General features: G+C 38.3%; 1 protein-coding gene across 1 annotated transcript in view; it reads left to right on the forward strand.

The window, feature by feature from the left end:
• LOC104515961 (sodium channel protein type 5 subunit alpha-like) overlaps positions 1-13,141 on the forward strand; it is a 36,638-nt gene extending 23,497 nt beyond the window's left edge. Inside the window, exons 16-25 of the mRNA XM_010160138.1 lie at positions 400-520; positions 3,074-3,228; positions 3,865-4,038; positions 4,348-4,455; positions 6,140-6,418; positions 7,042-7,095; positions 8,933-9,074; positions 9,697-9,797; positions 10,215-10,485; positions 11,943-13,141. Of these exons, the coding sequence (XP_010158440.1) occupies positions 400-520; positions 3,074-3,228; positions 3,865-4,038; positions 4,348-4,455; positions 6,140-6,418; positions 7,042-7,095; positions 8,933-9,074; positions 9,697-9,797; positions 10,215-10,485; positions 11,943-13,141 (2,604 nt within the window). The remainder of the gene's footprint in view (positions 1-399; positions 521-3,073; positions 3,229-3,864; positions 4,039-4,347; positions 4,456-6,139; positions 6,419-7,041; positions 7,096-8,932; positions 9,075-9,696; positions 9,798-10,214; positions 10,486-11,942) is intronic.
• The last annotated feature ends 5,862 nt before the right edge of the window (positions 13,142-19,003 follow it).

The raw sequence follows: 19,003 nt of genomic DNA on the forward strand, positions 1-19,003 counted from the left end.
CTTGTAGCATCCTGTTCTAGTGGAAGGTGACCCTGCCCATGGCAGAGGGGTTGGAACAAGATGGTTTTTAAGGTTCCTTCCAACCCAAACCATTCTTTGATTCTATATACTGAGAAACAAGTTAAAACCTCTTCAATTTACCAGCTTATTAGGCAGTTATCTGGTTCATGCAGATAAATATTGCAATTACATAGCTTTGGCACCTGTTTGAATGCACCTATCGGTACTTCTAAACTCATACACTTTTAAAGTCCCAAAGTTTATTCCATTACCAACGCTACTCGAAATATTGGTATACAGCCAAGTTTTTATTTTTAATGTTATTTGCTCATGGATTAATTTATTCATTTGGAGCTGAATGTAGAAAGAATCAATACCTAATCTTATTTTGCTCGGTAGTTTGACAGTGTCAGCTCTTCTGAAGGCAGCACAGTGGATCTGACAAATCCTGAAGATCTTTTGAGGCAGATTCCAGAGTTTGCTGAAGACTTCAAGACTCCAGAAAAATGTTTTCCAGAAGGTAAGGCTCTCATGGTTTCACTGCTGCAAGGTGAGAAGAGTCAAAACCAGACTTGTTTCTCTAGTGATGCTGACCCAATAGGGTGAGATTATTTTCAGCTAATTTCAGTTATCTGGAAATTGGATAAATAGTTTAAATCATTGTTATTCTCTAGTCAACAGAGACTGTAGTACCTGAAAAATAGAATCCCCTTTCCTTAAAGCCCAATGCCAACAAATTAGATTATTATGGTGAAGTGAAGTGAATTTCACACTATTGAAAAACATCAAAGTCACTTTTGGATTTTGACATGAGAAGTATATATGATCAGATCTCACCTGACAATGGCCACTGGAATAATGGCGCTTGGTACATCAGGACTTTTTAATATTTTACAAGAGTTTAATGTTTATTCTGTGAGTAGCATTTCATGAACAGTCTCTGTAACAAAAGACTGAAATAAGCAGATAGAAGCTACTAGGGTGAAGTTGAATTTCTACTGGGTGATAATCTGGCAATACCTCCTCAAATCATTGTACAACATCTGGCTTTACAGGTTGTTACAGGATGTGTTGAGCACCTTTATGCATTCTTCCCACTCAACCATGTGTAATAACCTGTGGTTTTCATAAGATGAAAAGAAATAACACTTGAGATTTTACTCAAATAACTCACTAGTGATGGTGATCACTGTACTCTCAGTTTTTGTTGTGAGAGAATAAACTATATCAAGTCCATTTATAGGCTCATTTCTTCTTATTTCTATTAAATGAATTATAACTATGGCAAAATTCTTCCTGGTGCTCCAACTGGCTCTTTGCTCACCTGGTCAGCCTGGCTGAACATCACCATTTCCACCCATTCCCCGTTTTTTCTTCAATTCTGTTGTTTTCTGCGCTTTCAAGATTCTCTGTACAACAAAATGACCCGGAGGGACTTCTCCAGCTTCGTGTATGTAGAGCCCAGCAGCAGGTCCCACAGCTCTCTGAGTTGCTTTCCCCCTCCACTCCCTAAAGTGGACCCTTTCTCTCATCACCGTCTTTCCATTCAAGCACTGCTTCCTGGACATTTTATCTGATGAGAACACAGATAAATCAAATCTGGCTGAATTACTCACATCCTCTCATTGCCCAGTTCAGAAGAGCTGGCTCTTTTTTTTTTTTCTTTTCTGTGCTCTTTTTGGGTCAATGAAAATTCTAATGCACAGTTTTAAGATTGAATCGATAAGTGAAGCATGTAGAGATTATTAGAAGCTAGAGAGGTGCTGTGCCTGAACGCAAAATATTTTCTGTGTAGTAAAAGTGTATATGTTATTACTATAATGTTATACATCGTAAATCCCAAGAGAGCGCCACAATACCTACATTGAAGTTTGATTTCTCCAGAAAAAAATACAAATATTGCATTAATAATGCAGATGTCAGAGTTCTGAGCTATGGGGATTTTTTCAAAACTACTTTATTGATGGCAATTTTTGTCAGTACAACTGTTAAAACAAACAAAATACTTTTTTTTTTTTTTCTCCTACTCCAGAGAAGAAATGTGAAATGTCGTTTTGTGCTTTGTAGTCCCAGACTGGACTGTGCCTGCTATGGCCAAACCATTAGAGAACTCAAGTGAAGGTGCAGCAAATCTGTACCTAAGGCAGATTTCTGCACAAAAATGTCCTTATCTTGAGCAAGTGCCATTTCCTGCCTCATTTCAAGTCCCAGATCCATTTTACTGGGGAAACTGGGGTTATTGAAAGAAAGATGATCAGAATTTTTTCATATATTATATTTAATTATATATATGAGCATTATATATTATACTGGAATGACAGGAGCCTTCTGACTGCTGTTCTTGGCCGTAATGAAAACATGAACTAACATAAAGCAGACAGCATGGAAAATGTTAGCCCAAGTGAATTAATAAGTAGTCAAATTCAGGATTTTGTAATGGGGTTGTTGGGAAAGGTTGGGTGGCCCTGGCGTTATTGCCTGTTCTAAGAAGTAATCTGGTGATCTTGAAAGGAGATGTCTCATTTTATGGATCCTATGTGTCAGTTAGTATATGACATAGTCTTGCATGTCATATAATATAAAACCAGTCACTCCATACATTCAGAACCGAATAAATGAATTAATATACCTTTCAAGGCAGAGTATAATGCTAAAATACTGGCAGCAACTGTTCACCTTCTCTTTCTCCAAGCCTGTTTGTTCTGGGGTATCTGCTTTCTAAACAGTGTGCAGAAACTGAGAAAGGCTTCTGTAACACCAAGACTCTTCCCTGAAGTTTTGTGTGCCCAAACAGCAGATCACTGAGAGCATGTCCAGTGTCTCAGAAACAATGGAAAGTTGCCCAAATGGGTTCCACCTACTTTGTATGTGTATAAATTGGAGTTACACGTCAAAAAAAATCAGAGGCTTCCTTTCCCTCCCCCCTCCCTCCCCATGGCAAAACATGAAAAACCACAAGAGTGATGCAGTTAATGTGACCATGGACTTCCCCCTGCTGCAAAAACCTTCTCGAGCAACTTTTCATATGCACGTACCTTCATCCCATACATTCATTGCTGTCTCTCACTTTCAGGCTGTGTTCGATACTTTCGTTGCTACGTGGGTAGTGCCATAAAGTTTGGAGGAGAAACATGGTGGAATCTGAGAAAAACCTGCTACCAGATTGTTGAACACTCCTGGTTTGAAACCTTTATTATATTCATGATTCTTCTGAGCAGTGGAGCCCTGGTTAGTGTAGCACAACTTAATGTATTTATTTAGCACTTTTAGGTTAAATTTACAATCAGAAAACTTGTTTTTTGCAGAAAATGTAGTAAATCTTTGAACTCATCAGGAGAAGAAAGAAGCAGCTTCACATAGTGGTCATTTATTCATTATGGCAATTAGTGTGAATTTATTATTCATATGATTACAAATTATGAGAGAGTGAACAATGCCATAAATATATCATTCTCAAGCTGTTTCTATTCTAGATCTATACTGGATATTTTGGTTTTCTCTGGAAGTTATTTCACAGTTGTGATGGGGATTTTTTATGTCATTAAAACAAATAAGCTACTTTTAATAATTTAAAAAAATAGTACTTGGTTCTTTTGAAAGTATATTTTTAGAAATCCATTTCACAGTTTATACTTTGCTCCTAGGTTCCCATTGTGCATGTGTCCACAGGGGTGTAACAGACAGAGAAAAAGAAAGACAAGGGACAGGGAGAATTACAACTTTATCAGTTGGCATTGCTTTGAGTAAAAGATGGGGTTTAGATCTGTGTAAAACACAAATTATGAAGGGGTCTTAATGATGCTAGATGTTAATTTTATAAAGCTCATCTCTGACTTGCCATTTATCTATATATCATGATTTCAGGCATTTGAAGACATCCATATAAATAAGAGAAAAAGCATTAAAATGATGTTGATGTTTCTTGACAAATTGTTCACTTTCATCTTTGTTCTGGAGATGCTCCTGAAATGGGTAGCTTACCGCTTCAAGAAGTATTTCACCAATGCCTGGTGCTGGCTGGACTTTCTTATTGTGGATGTAAGTTTTGCCTTTGGCATTTCTACACAGGTCCTGGCACGGGATACAATAGCAGAATCACTGACTTTTCTGGATGTGAAGCAAAGACAGGACTCTAATCTCCTTTAAAGGTGGTTTCAGGATATTGCACACTGGGCACTGAAAATATGGGGAGGTGTTTTGGGCTTTTTTTTGTGTTCTGGGTTGGTTTTGGTTTGGGGTTTTTTTTGTTTGTTTGTTTGGACTTTTTTTGTTTGTTTAGTTTTTTTTTTAACAGGAATAAAGGAAAAAGATACCAGCACATTCCTAATACTTCATCTTCCCATTCAGGTCTCTTTAATAAACCTCTTAGGCAGTTCATTTGGTGCCGTGAAATCGCTTAGGACTCTCCGAGCTCTGAGACCCTTAAGAGCATTATCACGATTTGAAGGGATGAGGGTAAGACTGAATACAAATTAAAGCCTGTCAGTACTAATAAGAATGTAACAGGTTCGTAACTCATGACTGTGTCTTTATGAAGAATTCAGTTTAGGACTTAGAAAGAATTTAAAAGGTGCTTTTGTCGCACTCCTCTCTACTTGGCAGCCCCTTACAGACTTTGCTCGAGTGATCAATCCTAAGGGCTGTTGAAACTAAAACTAGACCAGGAAGAACTTTGTTCCATTTCTGCTCAGTCATTCTTGTGTTCCTGTCTTACTGAGACAGCCAAAAATAAAACAGAGAATAAGAACTGTAAGTATCGTTCTTGTTTCTGAAGACTGATGGCAAGTTATTCAGAGGAAAGAATCACCCCCCTTCTGCAAGTTTTTACTGGATTAATTTACAAAAACTTCAGATTATTAAGAGGTATTTTGCTCAGATTATTATTTCAAATAGACTTTTGGAATAATAATACTCTTTCAAAAAGCAGGAGTGTTTGTAGAATATTTGCTGCCTTTTTCCATCAAAGGAACACCTGGAACAGTATGAAGTTGCTGGACATAAATTGTATTTAATTATAAATCTACCATTGCACAAATGCAGGCAGATTCCCTCAGTCGTATGCAAAACACATCCATACACTGCGATGTGAAACAGCATGTTAACCACAGTGGTATTTGGGCAAAAGTCTGGTCTATGGAACAGACTCTGGCATGTGAAACCGGATGAGAGAAATACTTACAGCAGCACTGTCACACACTTACATAGGAACGCAGCCTCAGTGCAGCCGAGATATAGATCGCTTTGGGATATTTTCTGGAAGTAAGACTGAAAGCTCTATGATTACCTTCACAGTGACAAGATTGCAGAGAGAAATTGCAATATTTTAATTAACAGAATCTATCAAAATTTCCATGTCTGGAGTCAATTTTGAAACAGGTACCATCATACTTTCTGTCTTGCTATGCAGAGTATGTGTGACAGGCTCCAAAACCCTTCACAAAGCTTTTTCATTTTTCTTCTCGTCCTCGTCAAGTTCTTTTCTACCTGATGACTGAGTTCATTGCCTTCACTGTAAAACTCAAAGATATATTCTCATCGTTTCTTTACACTGTCCCATTTTGTGAAGCAATGTTTTGTCTTTACATGCACTTGAAACCTACATGGACATTTTATGTGATCGTACAGCACCTAGCACAGAAGTACCTAGCTCATGGTTATAGACCCCAGATTTAATTACAATCCACTAAAAATAAGGAATCTAGCAAAAATAGTAAAGATTTATTACTGGTACTGTTAAAAACAACTTTCTATAGTCTTAATAATTGAGTCCTCTGCACTCGTGCTTATGGACAAATACTTCAGAAATTTTATGTTAGAAAAGTTTAAAACAAACAAACAAAACTTGCCCCATTCAAAGCCAAGAGAAATTCCTCAAAAGAGGATGGACTCACACTGTAATATATTTATTTGGCAGTGGCTTTCAGCAGACCAGAAAGTATCAACTATTCCTTTGAAAGCCTAAGAGATCCTATGGACCTTTCAATCTTTGTTCAAGGTACTCCTGCCAGCTGTGACTGGTAGTGACATGGAAAACACCAGGTTTCTGTTTGCTGAGATGACTAAGAGACTGTTTATTGCACTGAGCAGATACTTGAGCCCATCTTTGTTTACCTATTTTTCCTCTCCCATTTCATCCGAGGTGGTTGTCAATGCCCTCATAGGAGCTATCCCTTCCATCATGAACGTTCTGCTTGTCTGCCTCATCTTCTGGCTCATCTTTAGCATCATGGGAGTGAATCTCTTTGCTGGCAAGTTTGGGAAATGTGTCAACCTGACAGAAGAAGATTCAGAATTAAATATTTTCATCAATGACATAACAGACTGTAGAAAGTATAATAACACAGGAAAAATATTCTGGGTCAATGTTAAAGTCAACTTTGATAACGTTGGCTCTGGCTACCTGGCTCTTCTTCAGGTGGTAAGTGCTGTTTGACTATTCTAGCCAGCACCATGCCAGATGAGCTTGACCTCTTGTCAACTCCTAACTCATCTCTGTGGGTGATGGAGAAGAGTGGTATCATACAGCTGCTCTTACCTTGTAGCTGGCTGTTTAAACACCAGTGCTGTTCTCTACACAAATGGCGATGGGGTTGAGCAATTAGACCATGTTGGGTGTTGGGTTTTTCCAGATGATAAATTAAATATCTGGTGGACAAGTGTCATTTCAACCCCCTGTTTTCAGCAGGTTCATGAGCATCAGAGTTGGAGTCAATCTCAGAAGGAAATCTGGGGCAAATACTGACCTAATCTGCTAAAATACAGATTTGTTCAGCCATACGGTTTGTAAGGTCTTTAGTAAACCATGCTAATGAAGGTTTGTTCTGTCACTATCCTAGGACATGTTCTGCCCACCCCAGCAAGCTTTCATATCCTGATAAGCCTGAGAATGCCACACATACAAATGTTCCCCTAAAGTCAGAGCTTGGTGCTTTGTGTATGTGACCATACTCTTACTCCAGTCAGTGTCATCTGGATATAGCAAATTATGTGAATACTTTTACCCTGAAATTTCAACATGCTTTCCATAATTTCTCATCCTAGGCAACATTCAAAGGTTGGATGGACATCATGTATGCGGCAGTAGATTCACGAGAGGTCAGTCACTATATTCAAACTATATTTTTTGTTAATGCTACTGCTTTCTGCAAAAGTGTTATGGTTTTGGCACTTTTATGTCTGCTGTTTGCCTGTGATAAATCTTTCCAGTAATTATTTTTATTAGCTCATGTATACATTTAATCTGTGAATGACTCACAGTACCCTAAAATTAATCTGTTGTAATAGGGAGAGGGATTCAACTCCAGATCCACCCACCTCATATGCAGTTACCTATAGTGTAAGGTCCCCATGTGAGTTCACCTCCAAATGCCCTCTGTGGTTAATGGAGATCTAGTCATTTTGCTCAGCAGGATTTAAGGAGCATTTCAGCTCACTGGGGATATCTATATCGTTAGCTGAGCACCTTTTATACTATATTGACTCTACTAATAACTGGATGGATGTCTATCAGCTAGCCCGGGAGTTGAGAGTTCCCACTGACATGGAGGTGCCTATCTTCACACATGTTCTCTAGTGAAACTAAGCTTGGAGTAAACCTGAATGTTTTACAATAACGTAGTTTAAAGTCCACTTCAAAACAAATCTTCATCAAGAACTGAGTTATTGTGGCTAAGCAACCATTTAATATACATTGTTAGGCATCACTAGTACTATTTTGGCTACTGTTTATATTGTCAGTAGCGTTTGCTATCTTACCAGAAGTATCATTCTGTGTTATACAGACCAAAGTGGTATGTCTTTGGAGGTAAAGAATTTGAAAGGAAGAGGCTATCTTAATTTGATTGTGAGTTCAAAGGAATCAAACCATTTTGAAAGTATCCTTGTATGAAATTTGTGTGTGTGTGTGTGCGCTTCAGTGGGGGTTTTGTGTTTCAAATTAAAAAACTATTGTTCTTGCTCTGGTTTTGGTTTTATCCACAATAGCCACAGAATAAGTTTTTTGCTAAGAAGAAAAAAACCCCAAACCCACCATATGTAAGCCAAGATTTTAAGGGCAAGAGTGTGAAATTACGCTTCTAAATAGTTTGCTTGATTTTTCAAGTACTGAGCAATTTACAGCTCCTATTCTAATTGGAAGAAGCTGAACGGGTGCTTCTGAAATGCTTGTGAAAATCATGTTGAGGATGTCCAATTCAGTAACTGTATCTATTGATTTAGTAGGGCCTCAATCAATTGCAAATGGTAGGATTTTAAGTCAGATTTGAAAACAAAGAAACTCACAACAATCAGCTTTTTTGTGAAGAAAAAAAAATAAGTCAAAAAACCCCTAAAACTCCCCAAAACCCTCATTCATCATTAGTCAAAGACTGAGCTTTGCCCCACAAGTTTTTCAGTGCAAATATATGCAAGGTCTGTATGATTAGACTATCCTGTTCTGCAATGATTTAGCCAGAAACTACTTAAGTAAACGTTGTAAAAGAAATCAAATTATCAAGTGTGTCTCAGTACAAACACTGTGTAGTACTGTTATTTTGATCTGTATTTTTTGGTTAGTTAACCTTCGGGTGTTGTGCTTGGTGTATCATTTCATAATGTTCATGTTCAATTCCAAAAGGGTCAGTAGGCAGCATCTGAGCAATAATGTCCCTACAAGATCCTAGAATTCTGATGCATCTAGTAGTCACAGGATAAATGTTCCTTTCTTCCATTATTTTGTTCCCCTTCCAGAAGTGTCATATACACATAATATTTTGGTTTTGTTTTTACACTACTGGGTTTTTTTAAACTCTACAAATTTTGTCAGAATTATCAGTAGGGTGGTAAATTTTAGTTCCTTCTGGAATCTTTGTGAGAGGATCTGCAATATGAAAACTATTCTGAATCGGGCCCCTGTTTTATTGATCAGTTTTCATGTTGCTTCTTATTCTTGCAGAAAAATGAGCAGCCACAAATGGAGCACAGTCTATTTATGTATCTCTACTTCGTGAACTTCATCATTTTCGGATCTTTTTTTACCCTGAATCTCTTTGTTGGTGTTATTATTGACAACTTCAACCAACAAAAGAAAAAGATAAGTATATTTGTTGTGGTCCCCCGCACCTGCTCTATCTCAAGCAATGCTGTCTTTAGAGAACAGGGTCCTTGCTCACACAAAATCTAAAACTTCTATTGGCATTTAGAAGAGGATCAGTAATTAAGTTAGCAGAAGTAAGACCCAGGGTGAGTTTCTTCTTCCTTTCTTTTCCCTTATAACCCGAACACCTAGCTTTTCCCCAACATTTCGAAGGCAATGACATCTCTGCAGCTGCTTAAAATTTTGCTCAATTTTGGCAACTGAGCATGACAGGAGACTCGTTATTTAGAAAGTGGTCTGTTACAAATGCTCTGATGAGTATTTTGGATATTCAACAAAACCAGGATGAGGGAATCCAAGGAAAGGTTTGCTCCTGTACAGGTCTTCAGGAAGTCCTTTCTTCTGATGTTTACGAGCTAGCTGGTTTTTACCCCAGGACTTCTGCTTTGTGAACACATGTTTTGTGCCACTGTTTTTTTTGACACAGTTCCACACTACAAAAAAGGCTAGTACCAGGCAGATGGGAAAAAGGAAGCAAGGTTAGTTTTCAGCATTTTAGACTTTGCAACTACACTACTGCTGCTTTCTCACCAAATAACACTGACATTTCTTTATATACTTAGGTGGGGAAGATATCTTTATGACAGAAGAACAGAAAAAATATTACAATGCAATGAAAAAGTTGGGATCCAAGAAACCTCAAAAACCCATTCCAAGACCACTGGTAAGACTGAATTCTTCAAAAGGAAAATGCATCATAAAAGTGAAATTTAATTCACTGAAAAGTGCATATGTTTATATATTGCATATAAATTATTTATACTGGCTTTACACTGATACTCAGACAGGGCTCTAAAGTCAATTCCACACCAAAAAGTTGCACTGAAAGATTTTACAGGTTAAATATTTATTAAGTTCTCTGCATAAATACTGTTGAGTTTTAGATCCACCTTGGAACTGATTAAACTTCAGGATAGGAAGAGATTTTTAATGTCATTTCTATATTCTGCCTTTCTTAAATTTCTCTGACTTTACTATAGTTGGGTGACTTTGCAACATAAAAATTGTAGGTGTTGGAAACACGTACGGATGAGCACTCCCTGCTTTCATAACTGATGCCAAGTGTATTTTTTTCCTCTAGAACAGATACCAAAGGTTCCTTTTTGACATTGTAACATGCCAAGCCTTTGATGTTGTCATCATGATTCTCATCTGCCTTAACATGATTGCGATGATGGTGGAAACCTATGACCAAAGTCCAGTGAAGGCTAACATCCTTAATAAAATCAATATATTCTTCATTGCCATCTTTACTGCAGAATGTGGACTGAAATTGGTGGCTCTGAGGCAGTATTATTTCTCAAATGCCTGGAACATATTTGATATAGTGGTTGTGATCATGTCACTTATTGGTAAGTAAAATTGTCTTGGAAAATTCTTTGCTAAATAAATTATTATTCTTTTCAGAAAGAAAATAGTTAAAATTTATCAACTGCAAATGGATGTTGAAATGGAAATTGTAATACAGTAAAGTCTTGAGGAGAAAGAACTAAAAACCCATCATGATTATATTAAAATAATATGAAATGAGATTTTAAAAAATTCCTCCTATTTTCTTTTAATGAAATTTTGGGGGGGGGTTTGGTTTTGGGGGGGGGGGGTTTTTTGTTTGTTTGTTTTTTAAAGGCAGATGTGTTATGTAAAATCTTTCATAATGCTTCTTTGGGTTGTTTTTTCCTAGTCTGAAAGAGAGAATGAATAACCTGTTATACCAGTACCACATTATGTGATAATGTCAATTGTTACAGATTTAGTGCCAACTAAAAAATCTTCAGTCAGATAAAAATTGCTGGGTTTTGTCATTACTATTTATAACAGAGAATTGAAATATATACAGACTATGAAGATTGGAATTAGACTATAGAATTCAGTTACTGTAAACTCAGGCATAGCTGATTGAAAATAAGGGTTCACACTATGTAACAATGGAAAAGAACAACACAAACGTTTTAGCTTTTATTTGGAGGAATTGCAATGGACGAGTGGGGTAAAGATCTCTTTTGCCAATTTGATCTTTCTGCCTATTTAACTATACCTAGCGGCAGTACTGCCAGAGTAGCAGAAGGCATTTAGGGGAAGAAAATATTTCATTTCCTTAGTATGACTTATGTTTCGGGTAAGATTCCAGCAAGAACATGGCTTTTCCTTGAGAAATTCAGTTGCAGGAGGTGAAATCCAGAAAAATGCACCCAAAACAACTAAAGCTAGTGAAGCCAAACCTTTCTGAGTGCTACTAGATCTATCATTTTTTCGGCACACTAAAGATAAAATAACATCCATGTGTAGCCATGTCCCTGAATGAACTGAGAGTCACTGTAGAGTGTCGTGCACAACTTCTGTGTTCATCACTGGGTTTGCTTGTACATATCTTGACTACATTATGTGTATGAAGACCATGACATTGCTATTGTATCTTGTTTTCTTAGTTTAGCTTTGTAGTGTCAGTATATGAAGACAAATGCAGTAGGTGCATGCTATGTATTTAACTTCTAAGGTATTAATTCAACCAGTGTCAAGGAAAACCCCCAGTCAACGAGTGTCAATGGATATGGATATTTGAAGCTGTGCAGACAAAGGTGCCTGCCATCCCTAGTACAATGGGTACTATCTTCTGCTGGCTGAAGTATCTAGTTCATAATTGCTGTTCTCTACAGATACTTTTTCAACTTTAACTTCTATTAAAAGTTTTGTTAAGGTCTGCGCACACACATCAGATATTTTTCAATTGTACAGATAGTATCATTTCATCCTACTTACTAGTTAAGCAGAAATGTGATATTCTAACCAGTTGTTATCCTTTCCATTTCAGCTTTACTACTTTCTGACATCGGTAGTGCATTTGAACATTTCTTACCACCTACACTCTTCAGGGTCATTCGCTTGGCTCGGATTGGACGAATACTGAGACTTATTCGGGCTGCCAAAGGAATTCGCACTCTGCTTTTTGCCTTAATGATGTCCCTACCTGCTCTGTTCAACATTGGCCTCTTGCTTTTTCTGGTCATGTTCATCTATGCTATTTTTGGCATGGCTAACTTTGCCTATGTGAAGATGGAAGATGGCATTGACGACATGTTCAACTTCCAAACCTTTGCTAACAGCATGCTCTGTCTCTTCCAAATCACAACATCAGCTGGCTGGGATGGTCTTCTCAACCCTATTTTAAACACTGGGCCACCATACTGTGATCCAAACATAAATGGTATTATAGGTGAATGTGGTAAACCTGCCATAGGCATTATTTATTTTGTAAGTTACATCATTATTTCGTTTCTCATTGTTGTAAACATGTATATAGCTGTCATTCTGGAGAACTTCAATGCTGCTACTGAGGAAAGCACAGAGCCTTTAGGGGAAGATGACTTTGACATCTTTTATGAAATCTGGGAGAAGTTTGATCCCGAGGCAAGTCAATTTATAACTTTCTCTGAGCTTTCAGACTTTGCAGACGCTCTGGCTGAACCTTTACGTGTACCAAAACCAAACAAAGTTGAACTCATAGCAATGGACCTGCCCATGGTCAGTGGAGACAGGATCCACTGCCTGGATATCTTGTTTGCTTTCACCAAACGAGTGTTAGGAGATTCTGGGGAGCTGGATACTCTGAAAGTGCAAATGGAGGAGAAGTTCATGGCTGCCAATCCATCAAAAAAATCCTATGAACCAATCTCTACTACACTCAGACAGAGACAAGAAGAAGCTTCTGCCACGGTCATCCAGCGTGCCTACAGGAGTCATTTGCTCCTGCGCTCTGTAAAGCAGGCTTCTTATCTGTACCATCACAGAACTTGCAGTATTGATTCTCTTGGAGATGGTGCTCCAGAAAAAGAAGGACTTATTGCATCTATGATGGGTGAAAACTATGGTAGGAATCCTGACAAGTCTGAAACTTTGTCCTCAGCATCCATTCCTCCATCATATGACAGTGTCACAAGAGCCAGTAGTGGCAATCTCATGGTTGAGAATGAAGAAATCACAGGTAATCAACAATCTCCAGACATTAAATAGTTCACTAGAGACAACGTTGTTAAGAGTATTTTAAAATGTTCACAGAAGCTGATATTGTAAATAGATGTCAGCTGAGGCAGCCTCCCTGATCAAGTTTGTTGATCATGATCAGTTAACCATAGTTAGGCATGATCATTGAACTACAGTAGCTGCTAAATTGTAGTCTTTGGCTCTGCTATGTTTGGTTTGTTCAATGTTTACATGTGCAGAGACAAAAGCTGTAAAAGATTTACGATCTTTTTGATCAAGGGCACATCACTGCAAATCAGGTCCCCGTACCTATCACACAAGCAGTGACAGATAATCTCTGCTGGTGTTGTCCCTGGTGCAAGAAGCCCAGGCACCAATGGATCTGCTGGAGAACAGAAAAAGAATTACAATGCTCAGATAAATTGCCAAAGGGAAAGGAGCTAAACTTTACCCTTAGTCCATTCCTAATTGATACTCTCATTATAGACCTGTTAAGCAAATAGCTGCTGAATTTTATTTGTTTTTAATGTCTGGGGACTGATGTGCCACAAACACAGCCACTGCATGATCCACAGATATGCCGCAGTGTAGTGGACTTCTTCCAATATGATCAATTTACAGAATAAATCATGGCATGTATGGTATTATAGTTGTGTCACTGCAGCTTAATGAATTAATAAATGCAACTCTTAGTATTACAGAAGTTGTACTGATCTGAGTAAAATCTTGCTTTATATTTTGTCTGTGAGGATTTTTTTTAACCTGTTTTGCTCTGGCAAAAGGCAGCCACACGATGTGTTATTAGTCACTACGTAACAGGTTGTGCTTACTACATACTTTCCTCCATCTTCACAGAACCTTTCATGCTCAAGTTCATTCCTGACAATGTGGTAGAGACACACAAATAAGCATTTAATCTGGGTGGAAATTGGCAGCATCATTTCAACTACTCCCTTAGACTTCCAAAACCCAGGCTGTGGAGCTCCACGTGGGCCCCACCTGAGCTGTCTTTGGTTAAGGCGGTGAGCGTCATCCATGGCCACGGAATGAGGCCTTGACCTAAGGTAAAAGTGTCTCATGGGTGGTAGGAGCCTTTCGCCCTTCTGCCTGTGCTTCTCCAATGGGAGGATCAGTTTTTTCTCTCCTGCAAAGATTTGAAGAAAACAAATTATGACTAATATGGATAATTAGGAAATCTGGGTTGAAGCATTTGGGTCTTAGTCATAAGAGTAAGGATGTAATCATAAATTCTACTTCTCATGAAACTACATATGGTCTGTCATGACCCTAACCGCGTTTTCCTTATAAAGCTCTTTAACAATCATGTCCATACTAGCTGGGGCTTCTCAGAAAAAACATATGCCCAAACAGTACCCAGCTTTTTGTCCTTTGTACATGCAATTTGGAGATACTTCCTGCTGGTGCACTTCTCTGTTAATGACTGTTGTGTTATCCTTTGCCACGCCCTAGACATAGTAAAAAATTACCCTTGACATTTTAATCGCTTACTTAAACTTCAAACACATTACACAGAAGCTATAGTAAGATGTGGTTTATTTTTCCTAGTTGCAAGGCTGTGGCTGTGTGGTCACTGTTGGGTCTGGCAGGTTCTGGCAAGGCTCAGGTGAACTTTTCACTCCACACTGATTTCGGACAGAAAAGAAACTGGGTTTTGTGACTGAATGGGACCCACTGTATACTTGGTTTACAACATGAGCTTTTTGGACTAAAATTCTCTTTTACTATGAATGGTAAATTACATATAATAATGGGACTCTGTTTTCTGTTGATTTGGTCTGAATACTGATTGCAAATAAAATTTATAGTACCTTTTAATTTCCTCATTGGTATTCCCTCAGCTTCTCCTAGTCATTCCTGGCATCATAACATCTTCAATTAGTTTTGACTAATACTCCCTCAGATTTTAAGAGAGCTGCACAGTGAACCTGTGTTATACCAAAGAAATCAACAACTCTGTGCCATTGGAACCCAGGGAACTCTATTCCTTCACAATAAAGAATAAAACTAACAACTACAAAAATAATTAATAAATTTATTTAATTGGCTAAAATGATTTTTTAAACACCCATTTAGTGACCCACCACATGACATGACTTCATGGCACTTGTCAGATGGTGTTTCCCAGCTCCAGCCTGTTCAATGTCTGCTTCCCAAGGTGTGCAGGGTCCATCGAGAATGAGCCACTCACACCATTCTCATCAATTTGAGTGTGCACTGAACAGTTCTGATATCACATCCTCTCAAGAGATCCAGACCCAAAGGTAGTGCAACTCACCTTTGCCAGTTTGTGTGCCAAGAAGGGGTAATTTTATTTGTAAGTATATTTTGTTGACAGTCAGCAACCTACAAGCCTCACTGAAGTCCGTCTGTCTGGAAGGTCACCCTGAAGCTGACTCAGAGCTCCACCAGTGTAGGGAAAATTTTGTACCCTAAATGAATTGCTTATTGGTGCAAGAAATTACAAGTAAACCCGAGGATGAATTTTACCTTCTGCAGAAACCCTTATGAGTAAAGCTGATATTGTTTTGGGGAAGGCAAGTCTCTTGCCACATTCTTTAAACCTTCTGGTTCTCCTCTGAACCCTAATAATTTTGGATCCTACCGATGTTCATACTAAAATCTCAGTTTCTTGTGATGCTTGTGTGGCATAGAGTGTTGTTTCCAGATGGACTGAGTTCCTTTTTGGTCATATTAAACAACATTTTATGTGCTTGCCCCCTTTTAGCCACTTTTTTGAGAGCATTACATTAACATCCTAGTCTCTTCAACAGTTACCTATTCCATAATCTATGTATGTATCACTTACAAATTTTACCCCAAATTATTGCATTTTTAAAGGAGAAACAACAAAAACATGATGGCTGAGAGCTTTTCCCTTTGACAGTGCATGAGAAACACTAGCTCAATAGCATGTTCCCTTTATTCTTTTGATTGTGATGTAGCACAATAAATATACTAACGAAGGACATGAGAATACCTGAACAACTGTACTTCTCTATAGTGGGCTTGATTTCACTACCTAAAGCACACACATTTTTCACAGGAAATCAGAGTAATGGAAAGGCCTTGAATATTTGCACCCCAGTCAAAATGGTTAAAGGGGAAAAAAAAGGACTATCTGGAATTCACCGATCAGAAGTAATTTTTTTCCAGCAAAAATCAGGACCTGTAGCATAGACTGACTTTACCGATGAGACTTTCATTTTTAATGGCTCCACGTGGGTAATTTAGTTCAGTGTTTCCCAGCTCTTTCTCAAATTAATGGAGTTACATGGCATGAAACTCCTTTTGCACTTGAAAGAAGAGAAATTTTTTCCTCCCATTTGCCAGATACCTTTGCAATCCAACAGCTGCAAATTAAAACTGGATCAAGCACAGAGAAGAAATACTAGAATGACTAACAATTTTTGTTATGAAAAGAGATTCAAGTTCAGACTAGAAGTTACAGCTGAAAGGATGCATCATAACTCTCTGTAAATAAAGCAGGTGGGATAATAGGAGGGAGGGAGAAAAGTTTTTAAAAAAAAAAAAAAAATAAAATGGGGGAAAATAGCCCTGGAAATCACAAGTGGCTTCTTTTCTGCAGAAGATGAATCATGAAACTGCTTTACAGTAGGAGCAGAGGATCCTGTCTGTCTGGAAGGAGAATAGTTATACATTTCTTCAAGGGATTATGTGCCACGGCACTTTCAAACGGATCTATGACCCACCAGGCGCCCTGGTTCCTGCTCAGAACTCCGAATTTAATAAAATTAAGACTGGGATCTCCACCAGGACAGTGAAACTTGTTGAATGCTTCCTCCTAGCGGTTTTAGGTCAAAATGACATATACAAAGTGGGGGAAAAAAAAAAAAAGTTGGAGTCTCTGTATCAGCTATAGAGATTAAGAACTAAACAGATAACTAACTGCCTTAAAAGGGAATATTAGCAGCAAGCAGAGAGCTTAGAGGGAGTGAGAAAGGGTTGTGCTAAAAGAAAGCTAAAAAGTCAGTAAATTAAATGAGTGAGAATTTCCAGTGTAGAAGAGAATTAAACCATGAATAGGAGGCTGAAACAGTAATTAATAACTCATTGGCTATATAAGAAAGAAGAAGAAAAAATAATTAAGATGTGGGATTGTCTTAAAATGCAGCAGGGATGAGGTTTTGGACAGCTTTAAAGATAATCTGTTTTTATATATATGACAAAGATCAGATAAATAGTCTCCTTCATTTTCTGTGAAGATGATATTCAAAATGGGATTATATTTTCCTTGGGTAACAAAAAATGTTTGAATGGAAATGTCAGTACATCCACAGATAAACACGGAAGGGGATTAAAGCAATGGAGTCAGGGGCCAGGATAACCCCTTTTCAAAAATACTGTCGAGAACTGGCACATGAAACTACAGATCTGTCAGTAATAATTTTGTGAAAATCTGTCAAATCAGGAAAGGTAACAGAAGGGGAAAAAAATCCACAAAAGCCAACCCAAATGTAATACTTGTTTTTGAAAAGGAGGTAACAAGCAATTCAGGCAATCAGAATATTGTTAATCTTAACTGAGCATGTTGCAGGGCTGTGGAACACAATTTGAAGGGGAAATAATGAAAGACTTGAAGGAAAGTGGAAAATTGAATAAAATAGGTTTGGAATCTATTTACTAAGGAAGAAGAATGAGGTAGATCTTATCCACTGGTATTCTGATAAAGAAAACGTAATAGGGAAGAGCATAAAGTCTCCTACTGGGGGTTAAACAGGGGTGTTTGCTACCAGGTGATGGAAACAGCAAAGCACTGTGAAGACCTGGATAAATTACTGAAACAGAATGGTTGTGATGCAGTCATGAAACAGAGACATGCGAATGAAGATCGATCAGCTCAGACGCAGTCGGTGAAGTGCAGGGTGTGCTAATGCCGGGAGAAGACACGGGTGAGGTTGCATCTGCACCCATGCATGCACTGGTAAACGGTGCTCAAGAGAGGTTCATATGCATCAAACAAGAACTAAAGGGCTTCTATGATAGACAGGGGATTAGAAAGGCTTTAGAAAGAAGCCTGGAATCCTAGCTTGTTTAATCCTGCAAAATGAAAGCTGTGAGGAGGGACGTAACTGTTCCTGAGAGGGGAATAAATGTCTGTGAGGGTTATACCAGAGTACTGAGCAATGTTTATTTTGAATACAACCTGCATCAGTCACCCTTCTTCCCAAATATATAGGAGATGTGCAGTTTCCCTATCGTGAGTTTTCCCTTTGGAAGCTTTCCACGATCTCATGGATATGGGCCAGGCCTCTGGCACAGACGAAAGCTGGAAAATGTATCTAGAAAATCTGTCTTTACCCTATTGGTCTCAAAGGACAAGTTGCTCAGAACAGCAAAATCCAATCATGCAAAATGTGTTTGCTTATCCAGTTAATTGAGACGGTCCCTAACCAACACCTCATATGTGTTGCCACATCAACACCAGAGGTGGAAAGAGATTTTCCTGAAACAAGCACAAACTAACTTTTGCAGGAGGGTATAAGATGTAGCAGAGCAGGCTGGCATGCTCAGAGGTCATGTGCAGGAAAAGCTTTAATACAATTTCAGGCAAATAGATGCAGAAGCTTGTTGAACAGGTACTGAACTAAGGTTTGGGCAAGCTGATACGAAAAGCTGAGCCAGAGGGTGTGGTTTGGGATAGAATGAGACAAACCAAGTGAGTAACCTCAGTGCAGGTCACTATGTTTTACCTATGTCATGTCACCACTGAAAGGAAGTGGAAACACAGGTTTAAATGCTGTCAGATATGTTGCAGGTGAGTGTTGGGCTCCATTTGATTAAAATACATTGGCCAGTTGGGGTTAGAGCTCTTGGTCTGAAGACATCACGGAGAATGTCTGCCCCTGTTAA

This window comes from Eurypyga helias, unplaced genomic scaffold (genome assembly GCF_000690775.1).
Source record: "Eurypyga helias isolate BGI_N326 unplaced genomic scaffold, ASM69077v1 scaffold2871, whole genome shotgun sequence".
NCBI lineage: Eukaryota > Metazoa > Chordata > Aves > Eurypygiformes > Eurypygidae > Eurypyga > Eurypyga helias.